A 17,158-nucleotide genomic window follows, 5' to 3' on the forward strand; every position below is an offset into this window, starting at 1 on the left:
CTATACAAAGCCTCGTTTGGATCGCTTTAGATCGGTTTGTTGCAGTGTTGTGACCAATGAAAGTTCATCTTATCTCGTCAAGATTTCGCGCCTTCGCTATCGCTTCCACTTGGGTCGTGGCAACCATAGTATGTTCTATAAATCTGTATACGTTCGGTTTGGTGGGAAAAAATGGAGAAACATTCTGCGCGGTTTTGTACAATCCTTTCTTTTCATATATTACTTTTTTAAGGGTGTATACTGCCCTTTTTCAGATTTTACCGTTGGTTGCCATGACGATTTTATATTGTGTCATAGCAGCGACTTTACGAAGACAAGACAAAGCTCTTCAATGGAGAGCAGTGCATCAGAAAGATCAAAGAAAACGGCGAGCGATTAAGATGAGCGTCTGTATTATGACTGCATTTTACATCTGTGCTTTTCCAATGCTGCTGAAATTCCTCTTCTTGGAATATGATGTTACATTATCTTGTTCGTTTTCTAAAGCTCTGGAGTTTCTTGCAAATCTTACACTGTTCTTATCTTCCGTAGTCAACCCAATAATTTGTGTGGCATTTACTAGGAACTATCGTCTTGGTTTGAAAGAAATTTTCCATTCATGTTGGAGCAAAAGATCAACAACTAGTAACATGGTAACGAGCGAACCGGAAGGAATAACTCTCCAAGATATCAGAGTTATTCCATGGATGGGAGAGAATCGCGCATATATCGAATGATTTAAAACTTAATCTTAAGGGAAACTGCACTTCAAAATCCAATCTTTCAAAGAAAATTGACAAATATACGATTCGGATTCCCAAAGAACTAATAAGAACCCAATACAACAAAAATAATAGCCTGGGAATATTAAAATACATCGAAAAAAGGGAAGGAAAAACATTAGCCAACCATCTTCTCGTAGGTAGATCTAATCCGGAGGTCGTGGGTTCAATTCTCACCGTGGTCAAAATTTTCTGATTCCGTGGGAACCCTCCCAAAACTCCTTTTAAAGAGTGTAAACACAGGGGGCTTTGGCGTATCGGTAGTATTGCCTACTACTGGCACACCATAATCGACCATAATACTTAACAATTATTCGCCGAAGGCGAAGTGATTTTTCAACAATAACCACTGAGCCTGAGGCGAATAATTGTTTTAGTATAATTTTCAGAGGTGAATATCAAAAACTGCAAAATAACAATAGGAAACACGAAACAATGCTCGCTTGCATACGTGTAAACTAGTTTAATTCATCGATTGAAATCGTAATTTACACTCAAGTTTTAGCAATAAAACGGAACAAAAAACTGAACACTACGAAAAAGATAGATATCTGGTACCTTTGTTTAATCGTTGGTGACTTCTGAGCAATTGTGTGAATCCTCTCAAAATTACTAGCTCCAGTCATTGAGAAGAGAACTAAATAATGTTTTCACAGTCGATCTGAATGAGTGCATGGCCGTGTGCGATCTCCAAAACCCCCATGTTTACGATCAATTCTAATGCCTTGAAAACCATCTCTTGAAAATATTTTCGGTCCAAAAGCCTTGGTAGTTAATTTGCAAAATTCCCAATGTTTTAAATATCCAGGACTTGGAGTGGTTTCTTTTAAATGAGAGAGATTTTCATTCAGCAAATGCTGCCATGTTCACTGGCCTGGATGGCAAATGTGGCATGGCTTGGTGGCCACGCCTTGAAATGCTATATTCACCGCCTAGCGCGGTGAATATTGCGCCATAGTCCGAGCTTCTCGACCAACCAGAATTGAATTCACCTCTGGAAATTATACAAATTATAATTACAATGTTCACTTGAGTCAGTTATACTTACAAATAACACATTCACTTCTTACATTTACTTGTGGTACTTACATTACTTTTTTCAGAACCACGTTCTACATAACCACACAAGTTTACAATACACACTTACACCAGTCTTTTTTCCATGTATCGAATGCAGTTCTAATTGTAGGCATATAGTGCGAGAAAACGGGAAGGTAGAAAAATTACACACTTACTAAGAGAAGAGTTAACAAAATGAGTACTTATGTAAATTAATATTAAATAGATTTAGCCAAGCCTAAAAGCGGAGCTCCCCCGGTTAATTACTTCGCCCTTTTCGTAAATCTGAGTTTACTGACAGAAAAAAAATATAGCACTTGAGCCGGCGATCCAATATAAAAACCATTACTTGGTCAGCGGTAAAGTAAAGAAAAACTTTCGACCTCGATGAGTTCTATATGTAAGCCCGCGATATGGTCATGTGATACTGGTCAGCGGATACCCTGTTTTGACAGCTGTCAATTGACCATGACATGGATGTCCAAATATCAAAGATGTAAGCTGACGTTAACCATAACCTTAAACCATTTCTGGAGTATGGCCGCCACGTTGGAGCGACGTCGGAGGGCGCATGCGTCCGCAAACCATGCCGCTAGCCATGATGACCATGAAAAACCAAAAGCGTGGTTATGTTAATTTTCTATGGGTATGGGGCTCTGCTCTGCGGTCCTTCGGGCCGCTGGGAGCTCCGCTATTAGGCTTAACAACTACAGTTCTAAGCATCTAAAACCTCACGGATGTTCAAACGCTGGATGATTCCCGTAGACAATTGAAACATTGACTGCATGATTTTTGTGGTCTGGCAAACAGACAATGTTTTGAAAATTTTTTCCTCGTTTCCTTGATAAGAAATAGGAAATATTTTCCATACTTATGTAAATTGATTTTTCTTTTTAATATTTTAGTTGTTGTAAATAGGCAAGAAGTCAATTTCAGTTATTTTATCCATCCGCACGTCCGTTCGTCCGTCTGTCTGTCTATGTGTCGGTTTGTCTGACTGTCCCTCTGTCTGTCTGTCTGTCTGTCTGTCTAGTTTTCTGTCAAAAAGTGTATATAAAGTGTATATATTCATCATGCCATCGACTATGTCAAAGATGGCTTAATTACTAACAAAAAGCTGTCTTTTAAGGTTCATTCAAAATAACTATTATTTACATAAAATGAAGGCGTGAGCGCAAGAAACGCACTTTGAGTTTTGGCCAAATTGAAAATTGTCACAAACAACTCCAAATTTCGCACGCAAGTTCGTTTACGTGTGCTTAACACTGATCTGTATTCAAATTCGCTGGGTCTAGCTTCGTTTTTTAGAAATTATGTATGCAAAAAAAGGCATTTTGCAAGCTTACGTAATCCCAGTCAGCTAGCAGTCTGAGTTTTCCAACGCATCGCGTGTACATCTTTCCCTGTAGGGTTTTCTAAGCGTCTACGGAAGGCGAGAATCCATTTTACAAACATGTCTTCGATTCGCTGCGCATGTTTTTCTTGTTGAGTTGAGTAGAGTAGGACTGGATACTGCATTGTGACGTAAGGTCACATGTTAGAGGCGGAAGAGTTTGAATTAAGCGAAATGGCGCCTGTGAAAGTAAAACGGAAAAGTTTATAGTTTTAGCTCGATTGCGGCTGCCAGGTGGTTGAAGGACATCATTAAGTCTGAATACCCGTAAGTTTGCAGCATCGCTCGAAGAACTGAGTGATGTTTCTGCCTTTGTTTTGTACAACAGCGCTGTTTAGCGCTTCGGAAAAAACGTTGCACAAACCGAGGTAGTTTTGAGCCTGGCCGCATAGAGAGCCTAAAACAAGAGGTTTCTTGCCGGGAACTTCGTCAACGCGAGTTTTGCAGGATCTGCTTGGGTGCTGCCGCGACAAAGTTGCCGAGAAGTGACCTGGTTTTAGACTTTAAAAAATTCTTCATATGTTCCCCAGGGCACCTTCCCTTCGCCAAATTTTTTCTGTGTCTCATTAAATATTCATCAATCAATCTATCGATTCGTGCGAACGAAAACCTCATAAGTTTATCTTGTTTTCGCGGGATTTTGTAGATGTGTGATGATGTAAGGAGTGGAGATAGAAGTGAGAGCAAGCCGGCGGCACTTAACTGAAAGCAAAACTAGTATAATGTGACAACACGAGCAAACGTATTCAATCAACAAACAGTCTTTATTTCACTTTCACCTCGGCAAATTACAACAGCTAACGGTAACAGAGTAAAATAGTCTTGCCCGAAACAACAGAAACTAGCTAACCGCAAGCAGACTGCAGAAAAAGCTAGCTGCAAGCAAACTGGCGTGAAAGCTTACTGCATTAAAAGCGCGATCTAAAGGTTGAGGCTGACTCTGATCCTAAACTTAACTTGAAACGGCTTAACCCTAATCCCTTGGGGTTAGTGTTAAGTTTTTTTTTGTTTTTTTTTTGTTTTGTTTTGTTTTGTTGCGTTAGGGCTAGGCTTTTGCGTTAGGGCTAAGTCTGTAACCCTAATCTGAAACTCTAACCCCGACCCTACGGCCTTGGGGTTACCTTTGGCGTTAGGGCTAGGACTGTAACCCTAAAAATTTAGCTGACTTCATCGTCTTGAGAAACAAAACGTTTCCTTTGTTTGTCGTTTGTAAAAGAAAAGTCAAAAGACACCGCGCCAGCAAAAACCTTGTCTTTTTGCATGTGTTATTTTTCGAAAACGAAGGAAAGACCAGCAAAATTAAATACAGGGCAGTGTTGAGCACACGTGAACGAACTTGCGTGCGAAATTTGGAGTTGTTTGTGACAATTTTCAATTTGGCCAAAACTCAAAGTGCGTTTCTTGCGCTCACGCCTTCAAATATTCTTTTAAAGAGTCATGCTGACAATAAAAGTGTTGGCAAAAACAGCATTACTTACCTACTTGAAGTTTGATGTGAATAAATGAAAAAAGCAGCTGTTAATCTAAATATCAGTTGTCAGCATTTTTCCCAAAAATATTTTTCTCTTTTAAGCCATCAATCCCGTCATAGCATGATTTTGCTTTCGAACTCATCGAATTTAATATTTTCAAAAAAAACTTAGGCGAGACTGTAGAAAAGAAGTTACTCTGAAAAGCTATCTAATTGTTGTTGAAACAATCAATTCATAACAAATTGAAAACTATATTCTAGAAAGGTAGCGGAAATATTTTAAATCTATTGATGCCTCAACATAAAACTGTACTCTTTGTACTTAGAAGAGACGTTTTTGAGATAAATACAATTCCAAATCCATCAGTTGCATGTATGAAACATGCGGGCTTTTTAAGAATGAAGTAAACAATGTCATTTTTAAATGACATTTGACACCGCTTTAAAATATATTGCTCTCACCGTCCATTGTGTTAAGTAAACGCTGTTAATACACAGTTTGAAACATTGAAAATATGGCCCTACTTCTTTAAATGGAAATATAAAAGCGTTTAATTGCCACTTGAATTCTATCGGAAATTAGTAGAAACTCAGAAGTGTTTTATTGGAAATCCGCGAATCTGATTGGTTCTCCCATTCTTTTCTTTTCGCGGATAGAAAACAATCGTGTGCGTGTTGCTTTTTAAAGGGTCAATTTTCTTGATTTTTAGCTTAAAGGTACATTAAATTGTAGTTTTTGGGCTGCAAATCTATCACCCTCGTTATCTATGAGCGATAGTCAACGAGGCCGTGCCACGTTGACTATACGCTCATAGAAAACTCAGGTTCATAGTTTCATTGTTAATTTAAAATGTCTTGAAAGGAATAGCTAAACAAATTTTATATTGTAATTTATTTCACCAAGGGATGGCTTTTTAACTCGCATTCTTAATTGCTTTGAGACAAAGCACTCAAGCTCTATCGAATGAGAGCATTTTCCAACTGTGCAAGCCTGATACATTAAGACATAGGTTCAGACGGTTTTTCGGAATTGTAGGAGTATTTGAACACGATTTCACTTTCATTAACAAGACGTCATACACGTTTTCAGACGGTTTTTTCGGAATCTTGGGAGTATTCAAACAAAATTTCTCCGTGGACAAGTATTATCAACAAATTTTCAAGTAACGGAACGAACAAGAAGGATGTCTTCTATCAACATGGCTGCAAATTTTAGCAACGAATCATCGATTACCAACTTTCAGAATGGGACTTGTATTGTTCACTTCTTTCACTCTTTCACTTTTAAAATTGTTAAAATTATTCTGTACTCCATTATTTTGTCTTCCAGCTTGATTGGAAACGCTCTTCTGATCAAAATCGTGCATAAACGTAAAGAGCTGAGAAATACGATAAATTATTTTATCGTCAATATGGCGGTGTCCGACTTTGTTTACCCGTTAACTGACATCCCAGTAGAACTAATACAAACAGCCACCAGTTCTCAAGAATGGCTTATTGGAGGAACCATTGGACTAATATTTTGCAAGCTGAAATGGTTTCTGCAGAATGCTTCGAGTAATGTGTCAATTCAAAGCCTTCTTTGGATCGCTTTAGATCGGTTTGTAGCGGTGGTGTTACCGATGAAAGTTCATCTTATATCGTCAAGATTTCGCGTCTTTGCAATCACTTCTACCTGGGTGATAGCCACCATAGGAAGTACTATATATCTGTATGCATCCCATTTGGTGGACAGAAATGGGAAAACTTTCTGCGTGCCTTTATACAACACTTTCTTTTCATATATGACTTATTTAAGGGTGCATACTGCCCTTTTTCAAATTTTACCATTGGTTGTCATAACGATTTTATATTGCGTCATAGCAGTGACTCTACGAAGACGAGACAAAATTCTTCAATGCAGAGCAGTGCATCAGAAAGATCAAAAGAAAAGGCGAGCGATTAAAATGACCTTCTGTATAATGGCCTCATTTTACATCTGTTTTCTTCCAATACTATTTAGACTTCTCGTTTTGGAATATAACATTGAATTGCCTTGTCTGTTTCCTGCAGTGTTATGGCATGTGGGTTTTTGTGGTGTTTACTTGTCGGCTGCAATCAATCCCATCATCTGCATCTCATTTGTTCAAAGCTATCGTCTCGGATTGAAGGAAATGCTAAATTGGTGTTGGAGAAAACGCCTAACAATCCACAACATGGAAACGACTGAAGATGAGGAAATAACACTTCAGAGTATCAGGGCTATTAACGTTGAAGAGAATCGCACACAGTGTTGAGTTACCTATTTTATGGCAGACTAAACCGTTTTTGAGTCTCGTTCCGTTTTTCAACTGAATTTGTCTTCAAGTACTCACAGCTTCACTATCAATTGCAGGGATCTCATCAGAGCATGGCTGTTCTTAATTAACAGCTTTTCCAGTGACAAACAAAATAGTCTAAATTATATATCTTAAGGACAGTTTATCTTTAGTGCAGAGGCAGTTAGAATTTTTTTCAAGGCATCAGATAAGGACTGCATGAAGAAATCTCTCCTTGGGATTTAGAAGCCCAGTGTGGTGACATTAGTTTTTTTTAAGGGTTGCTTTTTGACTCCCTTTCTTCTCCCCGAGAGTCTGTAAGCGCAGGCGTACGCTCACTCGATAACCAAACCTTTTCGGTTTGGGTTTACCAAATTTCCTTACCCATGGTGCTCCGCTGGCGCGCTACGCACGCTGGAGCTCCGCTATGAATCTGCATACTAGAAAATATCTCTCTTGCTGAGAACGGAATTGCAGAGGATGTAATGATAACAGAAATGATAGCTTTATTTTAACACTTTTTAGCCAAAAAGTGCATTATTTAGGACTTTTACCACAAAGACGATAAATTATTTGAAGCAGTAACAGTTGTTCCTTGCATTTTATTGTCACTTTGAGAGATAACAATGACGAACATGTAACATCTTAAAACACAATATACAAAGTTACGCAAGCGGGAAACTGTTTTAATATTAAAATTTACATCACTAATACTATAAGAAAGATACCAAAACTTGTGAGACGAATTTGTTTGCTGACTTATGTACACTAGTTGTCAACATCACTAGAAGAGCTGAAAATAACTTAGGATTTTAAGTAGGTTTTTCGGCTGGAGCCTTCTACTCCCTCTGAAAATTGACCAAGCACGTCATTTTCAGGCGAGATGTTGCTAAGTGACATGACGTGTCCATGGCAACAAGGTCATGTGACTACACTCCTACTGCTCCGGCTTTTTCTGATTGAAAATAAGGATAGACACTTCTTCCCTTTTAACACGAGAATTTGCCAAAAACCAGCTCCTGTATCCTCTTTGGAACAATCTTTTATGTTTACACATGAAATTTAGAAAATGTACCTGGTAATTATTACGTCAATAAATTACGTTGTTATACGGACGAACAGCATGGCTGCATTTTTCACTTAAATAGTATTTGTCTGGCAACGCGGATTATTGATTTTTCGCGTGAATATAAATGCCTGACTATGGGTCGCAAACTCATTACAGAGCGCGCGCTTTAAGTGTACGTCTAAGATGTTAACATTCGTTGTTTATTACGCTGATAATTCTACATCTCATATTATAAATACTTTTTGAGACGATTTTCTAGTTAACATGGCAGCTTACTTTTACTCTTCAGTTGTAAGTTCTCGTCTAAATGCTAACGAAATACGAACTGACTTGATAAAAAAAACCGCCACATGAAAAAGAAAATCGTGCAATAGACCGGTGTGATTACATCATCCTTGTTTGACAGTTCTTATCTTTCTGTTTACGAATAACAACTATTTACATGTAGTCAAGTTTAAAATGGTTTAAAATCTCCAAACGTGGACGCGTCGGTGACTGGGGCCTGCATGTCCTCTCTTATGGCGCTCCGATTTTGAAGTTTTGCACCAAGAAGAGAGTGTTCCACCTAGAACAAACAAACAAACAAATAACAATTAACACATGTTTACTGTTGACTGCAAGAGGTAACCATGGCAACTTCCTCTTCTTGAGGCAGCAATATGCATCCTTTACTTTTTTCTAGTCTTCTCGGATAAGGACGATAAACCGTAGGTCCCGTCTCCTGCATCTTCATTGTTATGGTTTAGTAGGGGGATTTAAAGAACCCACGCACTCATCGTAAATAGTCGGGCAAGAAGTTTTCGGTGTTGTGTGCTGGTCTTTGCCCGTTGTACTGTTGAAATGCTAGGAGATATTAGCTATGTTATAAGCTACTCCGGCCCTATACCCACCTAGGGTTATGGCCATGAGTAAATAAGTATAAGTTACTCTACAATCCGAGGGTAAATAAAGTATTCACTTCACCTCACTTTACAAAATTATTTGTTGCGTTTGTTTTCAAAGAATGTTGTAAAAAAAGTCCCAATTTCAAATGGTTGAACTGCCGAGGGATGCAGTTGCATCTCGAAATGTTTTCTCACTTATAGCAGCTTTCGATTAACGGTAAAAAGTTATAACGCTTTGCATTGGTTTGCGTTTGTCTACATGTAGCTCTACAAATTCCTTTACAGCTCTTTAACCAATCAAACCAGATAAGAAGCAAAAAAGCCTTTAAATTAAAAGTTTTAGTTTGCCTTCTCCCTCGCCCCAAACTTAACCCACGCCACTACCAATTCCAGTTGTTTATATTTATGTCGTGTAAACATCACCAAACATACCACTCCTATACGGACTTCCATTTGCTGAACTTCCTGTTTAAGTCTTGTCAAAGCTTGTTTTATTCTGACTAAAGGACCTGCATCAGTCATGTTTGTGCCTCGCTCATCCATCTGCGCTTTGACAGATTCAAGTTCTTCTGTAATCTACAAATGCAATCATATTGATTTATATCAGTTCTTTAGAGTTCTTGCTATTAAGCACAGAGTAAATGCCTGTTGGTTAGCTCCACTAAACAAACCTGAGATAATGACTTTGTGAGCTCAGTAACTCCTCCTGATCCTTGTTTGTAACGTTCTTTTGTCTGTTGAGAAAATCAAATAAAATGTTGCAAAAGATTAATGTTGCAATCACATAAGGGGTAGGGATATCAAATAAGAAACTAGACTTGCACCAAGTCGCCCTCATTGGAGGGCCACGGTAGGAGCGAGCGGGAGGGAAGCGACGACCGCGAGGAGAAGTCGCGAGAGGGCGACTGTCCAGAGAGTTTCCCGCCAGAGAGGACATCAGGGGGGGGGAGTACCGCAAGAGCAATGAGGGGGGAGGTCCGACCCGACACGCGATATCCCGCCGAAAAGGGGGAGCGAACGAACAGAAAGAGGGGGCAGGCGACCGCCCCGACGCAACAACGAAGAGACGGAAGAAAAGAATAAGTGAGGCCACCGCCAAACCACGAAATGTTGCAGTGCTCCAAATGACCCACATCCTCCCCGCGAGAGGCCCCCGAGAGAGCGAAGGGGCGCGGTCGCCCCGAAGTCGTGGGTGCCCGCGCGACCGAGAGCCTGAGCCCCGGCGGGCGTTGACGAGACGACCTGAGCCGCGCACGACCGGGCGTAGGGGTGGAAAGCCCGCTGACAACCTAAACCGCGCGTAGAAGGACTTTGAGAAAGTCTAATAAGAAACAGTATGAGGGAAATGCTAAAAAATAACAGGATTTGATTTTTTTTTTTAAAAAAATCAGTAAATAGTGGACTCTTCTTTTGGGCATGTTGATTGGAGTGGAGTGGGGTGGGGGCAAAGATGAAATAACAGCAAGTGTATTCTATCATTCCACTTATACTTGCAACATTTTCAAAGCATAAACGAACTGTACCATTGTGATGAATCATAAGTGAAATAAAGAAGATAAAGCACCATACCTCAGCAAGAGTGTCCTGTAAACTTCGAAACTCTTGCAGCAAATGTTCAAGCTGTTGCATAAAGAGAAAGCAAAAAGCATTAAATCATATGCTTCACCGTATCACAGACTCAGAGAATGAGTGATACAGGTGTGTATCTCTATCATGTTTCATGGTTGATAATTACACGTAACTAACTGCAAGTAATACCTGGTTATTAACATATTTTTCTCGACTGGATATTTTCTCAAGTGTTCTACTGATCTCATGGTGGAGCTTGTCAAGATGACCCTGAAAATAGAACAAACACATTTAAGAAAAATTCCATTGCATCACTGGCCTTATGTGACACTTAGGTCAGGAAAGAGATAGACATGCCACTGTATGTTCCTACACGTACACTGTGAGTTTTTATATTAGATTGTATATATTAATGACATTGTAAGTAATTACAGAACATGCTTAACACTCATTGTTAGGAAAATCAAGAGGCAAAAGTGAGTGAGTGCTGAATGTCACCAGGTTACATAGCCTGCAAACACAGATGTATTTCCAGCTGTCGTTTCTCTTTTCCGGGGGAGAGAAACAACAGCCGGAAATACCTCTGCATTTGCAGGCTACAGGTTACACTGACTCATCATGACAGCAGTTAGATGAAACAGACATGATGCGTGGATGATCCGCTGGCAGCATAGCACAAAACCAGCATAATCATGTGCATGTAGGACAGTGGTTTTTTTTACACTTCTTGTTTGTTCCATACCTTAGTTTCTGTTAAAGAAGACTTGATTTCTTTACTATGCTGCTGCATCTGCTCATAATGTGTTCTCCAATCCTAACAAGTGTAAAGTGTTAGTCAATCAATTACTTTTCCTACAGTGGGCAGCTTCCAGAGGGCGGGGAGGTGGCAGGGGGGCTTCTCCCATATAACAGTGTATGAGCTACATGTATACGGGTACAGTGTATGTCCCGCTGTGAAGGGTATGGTTTTCAAGCAGTTTAGTCTGGGATAGGGTATAGAAATTATAGAGTTTCGGTCAAGAATAGGGTATCATTTGCCGGGAAACGGATCAGTGGTATTAATAGTTAAATCCAAAATAGGAATAGAAACTTGGAGGAGAAAGAGGCTTTTCTAGACGTAAATAAAATCATCGCAACAACGTTGTTGACAGATGGTTTTCCATTATAAACACTAAGTGTTACAGTTCTAAAAAAAGCAAGTCTGGGATAGGGTAGGGATTTTTGGTGTCTAGTCTAGTATAGGATTACAAAATCAGCTGAACACGTTCTGGTATAGGGTGAGGGTTTACGAGTCCCAGTGGCACACCCCCACATAAAATATACAGAGTAGCACCCCCATCCCAACAAGGGGGGGGTATACTTATAGTGTATTTACAGTAGTAATGAGTTCTGAGGACAAAAGAAAACTGTCCCATGGACAAATAAAAACTCTAAATTAAACAGGTTTCAGCAACAGGCTCTAAGCTGGTCACCCTGACGATTTCCAAATGGATAGGGGACAAAAACTTTCCCTTACACTTTGGATTTTTTGAAAGATGTGAAAAAGCTTGAAGGTATTCTAAGGCCAATGATGTGTAACAGATGTGTTAGCCTTTTTGAACCCTGAAGGCAGAAATGTCAAAACATCTGTGTTTCACCTGACAATATACAGTACATGTACATGTAGCATTATTGTAAGAAACAATTTCTTTATATTATGCCTAGCATAAAATGAAAACCCTGACTGTGGTGTACTAAAAAAATACCAAAGTATAGAAATTCTGGCAGGTCCATGGTTATTCTAAAGGTATTTGAAGAAGTTTACCTTGTTATCTGTTCTTATGTGGACCTTCAACAATGGCAGAACTCTTTCAACTTCAAGTTTCCACTCAGCTGCATCAGTAGTTGATTCCATTACAGAATCAGGCTTGGATGAGTCAGCAATTTCCTGAAGGTAGAACAAAGGTGATAATTGAATTAACATGTAAATCTTTGCCATATTAAAACTTGACAGCAAAATCGTCATTTGATTTTGCAGTGAATGAGCCTGTATGAGTGGGATGAAAAACTGGGTTGCTAACAAAATTGCTATGTCTTGAAAGACACTTGCAGGTCCTGACATTCAGAATGCATCTGTATTTTGCTGTGTTTGTTTTGTTTTGGTTGTTGGTTTTAAAAAAATCCACTGTTTTCTGGCATATCTATTCTTGAAATACCCAAACCAAACCAATGGTCTGCCAAAGAAGTCTGTGATTCATTATTTAAAGGGACTGTGTCACGGCTAAGTTAATATTATGATATTTAATTTTGTCAAATTTTCGCTATGAAACTAGATGTTTGCAAATAAATTAATTCTATGATTGTAAATAACAAAACCATAGCTTCATTGCAGCCAAATGTGTCTCCCGGGCGATATTTAAAGTACAAGCAGACATGATTAACTTTGAAAACTGATCCGCCGGACCATATTTCAAAACCCATATCGAAATCCGTTTCAATCTTCGAATTTGGCCATCGGTACCCCTTTTGCATTTGGTGTGTTATTTAAATATTCCTTCACTGTTTTTAGAGGCTATTTCCCTGTATACTTAAACAAATTTAAAGGTCATTTCCGATGCCTAAGTTTGGCTAAAATCCGTGATCACTGTCCCTTTAATTCCTTATATTGGGAGGAGCGGTAGCCTAATGGTTAGCATACTGGATTCTGGATCGAGCAGTTGGGGTTCAAGCCCTGGCCAGGGTCAATGTGTTGTGTTCTTTAGCAAGACAATTGACTCTCATAGTGTGTGTGTCTCCAGCCAGGTGTATAAATCAAAATTGGGTCCCAGCAAATTTAATGCTGGGGGGTAACCTTGCTACAGGCTAGCATCCCATCCAGAGGGGAGAAGAAATATTCCTAGAAGCTTAATGTTACGGAAACAGGGATAAGCTCCAGCCTGATGGGCCACTAGGCTTGTATGCAGACTTTTCTCATTATGTTGGTGTCTATCAGCCAATTGACTCAAGAATTTGTCCTTAACCAACTATCAAGCCAAAGCAACCTTGAGCTTGCAGAGCAATGTTGCAAATGGAGGATAAGATTTGTTACATTCATCTAAGACTGCCCTTTGTACAACTATCCTTTACTAACTATCTGCCAAAAGAGCCCTTGAGCTTGCAGAGTAAGGGAAAAATAAGATTCATTACATTCATCTGGGACTGTTGCTTCATTCCTGCCAGATCCAGATAACTGTCCTCTTCTTCAATTTCTTCCTCTACTTCATCCTAAGGAAAATAAAAAAGTGACTGATCAGTACATAACATCTCCTTACAATACCAAGACACATCATATCACTTTTATTTACCCTCAGATTATAGAGTAGCTAACGAGCATTTCATTAGTACAACAGTACAACAGAAAGGACCAGACCAGAACACCGGGCACTCCATGCCCTACTCTATACGATAAGTGTGTGGGTTTCTTTTACGTCCCCTGTTGACCATAACACTGAAGATGCAGGAAACAGGCCTACTGTTTGTCATCCTTATTCAAGAAGACTAGAATGTCAAACCATTTGCAGATGTCATTGCAAAGGCAGCATATTCTCCTCAGTTTTTTTTTAAGACCCTGAGTGTTGGTCTGGTCTGGGACTCGAACCCGAAACCTTCCGCACCATAGTCTGGCGCTCTACCAACTGAGCTAACCTGTCGGGAGTTAAGACATTTTTAAGCAGACAGGTAATGAAAATGTAATTTATATCCTCCATAGGGAGATCTTGCCTTGATGTACCACCAAATCGTCAGAACTATTGGAGATTTTAGAATTCCCCAGGGAATTTTGAGATAGGTAGTACTGACCATCATTTCTTCCTCTACTTTGTTCAATGTTAGTTCAGCTTCATCATCCTCCATAGTTTCTTCTTCAAAGTCTTCTTGTTCGTGTTGTGCCCTTGGGAAGAAACAGACATATATTATTTTTCAATACCTACATGTATTTAATAAGTAACAACACATTAACTGACACAATTACACAATTTTGTGATACAATCCAATACTGTCAACACTTACTTTTTCCAGACAAATTTTTTGGCCTTCAAAGCCTCATCAGCAAGTTTATCGATCACATAACAAACCTAAAGAGATTTACAAAAATAAATTATTTATTACAATTAATATTGTAGAAGGCTTGCCAATAAGAATTATGGTGGAAAGTGTCTGGTAAATGTTCAGGGTGATATACACTGTGTCTACAACTTTAGACTTACAACTTCATTACCTTTAAACGTGCATACTGAATAGTCAGTATGTGATACAGTTATGGAGATAGCGTTAGTCAGATTAAAATCAATCTAGGACTGTACTACCTACATTCAGTAAATGTACAAACTAAAGACAATTTAGTGAGATGTTTTGTAATCCCAAATCATGTGAATCAGATTTTGTAATTAACCTGTTCTCCTGATCCTGTTTTCAACTTTGCCGGAGGAAAATCTGCTGGTACTCCCTGAAATAGGAGCAAGGCATAACAAATAAACAAAATTGTAATAAAATATGAATGTCTCTGTATTCAATGAAAATCAGCTACTTGTATACATAGAACATTTGTAACTAGTTATGAAATAAATTGTAAGTTATCAGCATGCTGTCCTCACCAGTTTTTTCATCTCATCCAAAATGTTTGACACAGTAGCATTGGGGTCATCATACTACAAAAAGAGCAAATGAACTAAAGTTAACTTCACAAATTGTAAGGCTCCAGAAAATATTCATACCTACCCCACAGAAGGTCATTGAAAGTTTCAAGGGGGTGGGGGGTCTCAAAAGCCAAAATCATAAAGGAAAGTATAAAGCTTAACTTGAATTCCAGAGGGGTGGTGGGGTTCAAACCAAAAAGCCTTCCATGGGGGAGGTATGGATATGTTGTTTGGTTGCTTTATATCAAGTGTTTTATTCTCAGAATTGACATACTTACATGCAGTGCTGTCGTTTAAGGCCATAACCCATAACACCTGAGATTTACAACTGAGTTCACGTGATGTTATGGGTGAAAACATTGATTGGTGTTATGTTTCACTTGCATACAGAGCATAATGCTATGGGTGACAACTTCAATGTGATAAGTAGTTAAAAACCTAATGACAGCCCTGACATGTAATGGTTAATTACAGGTGAGATAAATTGGTACAAATGGTCTCTTCTAGCAAACAGTTCATTCCAAAAAATTTGGACCAGAATTTCAATATTATAAATATTACAATTATTAAAAGCTATCATTTATACAGCAAGAAATCAACTGTTACCTCTTGTGGTTGTTCAAAGTTCCTTCCACAACACGTGAGCAGCCAAGCAGCTAAAGATGTAAAAGTGAAAAACTGCTCTCCAGGATTGGTTGCCAAAGCAAAGTAGTGTCTGGTAACAAGTTAAAAAAAAGATATCAGGTTGAATACTCTTACGAAATGTCAAAGAGAAGTGGTAAGGTAAAGGTAAAGTCTGCGTTTGAGCCTAGTGGCCCATCAGGCTGCAGCTTATCCCGAGTTCCATAGCACAAAATGACTAAGAGTATTTCTACTTCCCCCTGGATGGGATGCTAGTCCATCGCAGGGTTACCCCCCAGCAGTAAATTTGCCAGTACCCATATATATGTTGTGGTTTAAATTTATCTTTGGTTTAATATTTTTCAAACCAGTTTGATTTTTATTTCCCTTTGTTTTAGATTATGATAATGAATATGAGACAATGAAAAACAAAAATCAAACTGGTTTGAAAAATTTTAAACCAAAGACAAATTTAAACCACAACGTATACACCTGAGTGGAGAGAGGGTCTATAAGAGTAAAGTGTCTTGTCCAAGAACAGGGGATGTCACAATGAAATCCAAATATTCTCATATTTTTATGCTATGGGAGGAGGCATGGTGGGCTAATTCTTAGCCTGTTGGATTTTGATTGAGCAGTCTGGGACGGAGCACTGGCCAGGGTCATTGCATTTTGTTCTTAGGCAAGACCCTCAACTCTCGCAGTGCCTCCCTTCACACAGGAGTATAAAGCGGTAGCAGCGATCTCTTTGAGCAACCTGACAGAATTCTAGGGGGAAGGGGATAACCTGTGATTCCCATCCAGGGGGAAATAGCACTACTACTCAGTTGCTTCATACTATGGAAACTGTGACAAGCTCTCGCAGTCCATAAATAATTATTATTATTTTGATCTAAAAAACACATTTGCAACAAGAGATTTCTTTTTTTAGCTACAGATTTGCGCTTTGCAGCTAGCAATCCCTTGCTACTTTTCTGGTAGCCTGCAGACAGCCAAGTACTTAAACCTTTCGTTTTGTTAACTCATGTTAAATCTTAGACAAGCTGTCTAAATGGAAAAGATAAAACAAATTCGTACCTTGATAGGGGTCTAAACCCCATCTGCTTACAGAAGTCAGTCTCGTAGTCAAGCAATTTTAGTTTCTCGAGAACTTCTTCCATAGTTCCCACAGTTAACATGTAACCCATAGAAGCATTATCAGCCGCGGCATCACCACCACGGCGAGCTTCACCTTCCATTCTTTAAAATTAAGCGTCTATTATCCAAAAATATGACTAAAACGAGAATGTTTTACGAAGGAAAATACATCATGGACGCCAGTTGCCATGTTATTTTTCGTCTCGAAGAAATTAGCCTCGCTTTCATGAACGTATATTTCTGAG

At 39.0% G+C, this 17,158-nt stretch overlaps 2 protein-coding genes across 2 annotated transcripts; one reads left to right on the forward strand and one right to left on the reverse strand.

The window, feature by feature from the left end:
- Nucleotides 1–6,096: 6,096 nt before the first annotated feature.
- On the forward strand, nt 6,097–6,960 carry LOC144664294 (neuropeptides capa receptor-like). The gene has a single exon (XM_078525397.1). The coding sequence runs from the start codon at nt 6,097–6,099 to the stop codon at nt 6,958–6,960; it is 864 nt and encodes a 287-aa protein (XP_078381523.1).
- A 590-nt stretch (nt 6,961–7,550) lies between these two features.
- LOC144662019 (intraflagellar transport protein 57 homolog) lies at nt 7,551–17,112 on the reverse strand. The gene is made up of 14 exons (XM_078522751.1): nt 16,854–17,112; nt 15,762–15,870; nt 15,114–15,167; nt 14,912–14,965; nt 14,530–14,594; nt 14,320–14,410; nt 13,669–13,746; nt 12,308–12,430; nt 11,246–11,317; nt 10,693–10,773; nt 10,504–10,554; nt 9,606–9,668; nt 9,367–9,510; nt 7,551–8,615 (listed from the first exon to the last, which is right to left on the reverse strand). The coding sequence occupies exons 1-14, from the start codon at nt 17,012–17,014 to the stop codon at nt 8,505–8,507; spliced, it is 1,257 nt and encodes a 418-aa protein (XP_078378877.1). The 5' UTR covers nt 17,015–17,112; the 3' UTR covers nt 7,551–8,504.
- Nucleotides 17,113–17,158: the final 46 nt, after the last annotated feature.

This window comes from Oculina patagonica, chromosome 8 (genome assembly GCF_052425735.1).
Source record: "Oculina patagonica isolate OP01 chromosome 8, crgOcupat, whole genome shotgun sequence".
Taxonomy (NCBI): domain Eukaryota; kingdom Metazoa; phylum Cnidaria; class Anthozoa; order Scleractinia; family Oculinidae; genus Oculina; species Oculina patagonica.

Excerpts from the sequence above, each read along its gene's own strand:
- LOC144662019 (XM_078522751.1), bottom strand. The coding sequence starts at position 17,014 with ATGGAAGGTGAAGCTCGCCGTGGTGGTGATGCCGCGGCTGATAATGCT. Across the intron at positions 14,966-15,113 it reads TGGATGAGATGAAAAAACTG|GGAGTACCAGCAGATTTTCC; the intron begins GTGAGGACAGCA and ends CTCCTATTTCAG. Across the intron at positions 10,555-10,692 it reads AAAAATATGTTAATAACCAG|CTTGAACATTTGCTGCAAGA; the intron begins GTATTACTTGCA and ends TTTATGCAACAG.
- LOC144664294 (XM_078525397.1), top strand. The coding sequence starts at position 6,097 with ATGGCGGTGTCCGACTTTGTTTACCCGTTAACTGACATCCCAGTAGAA.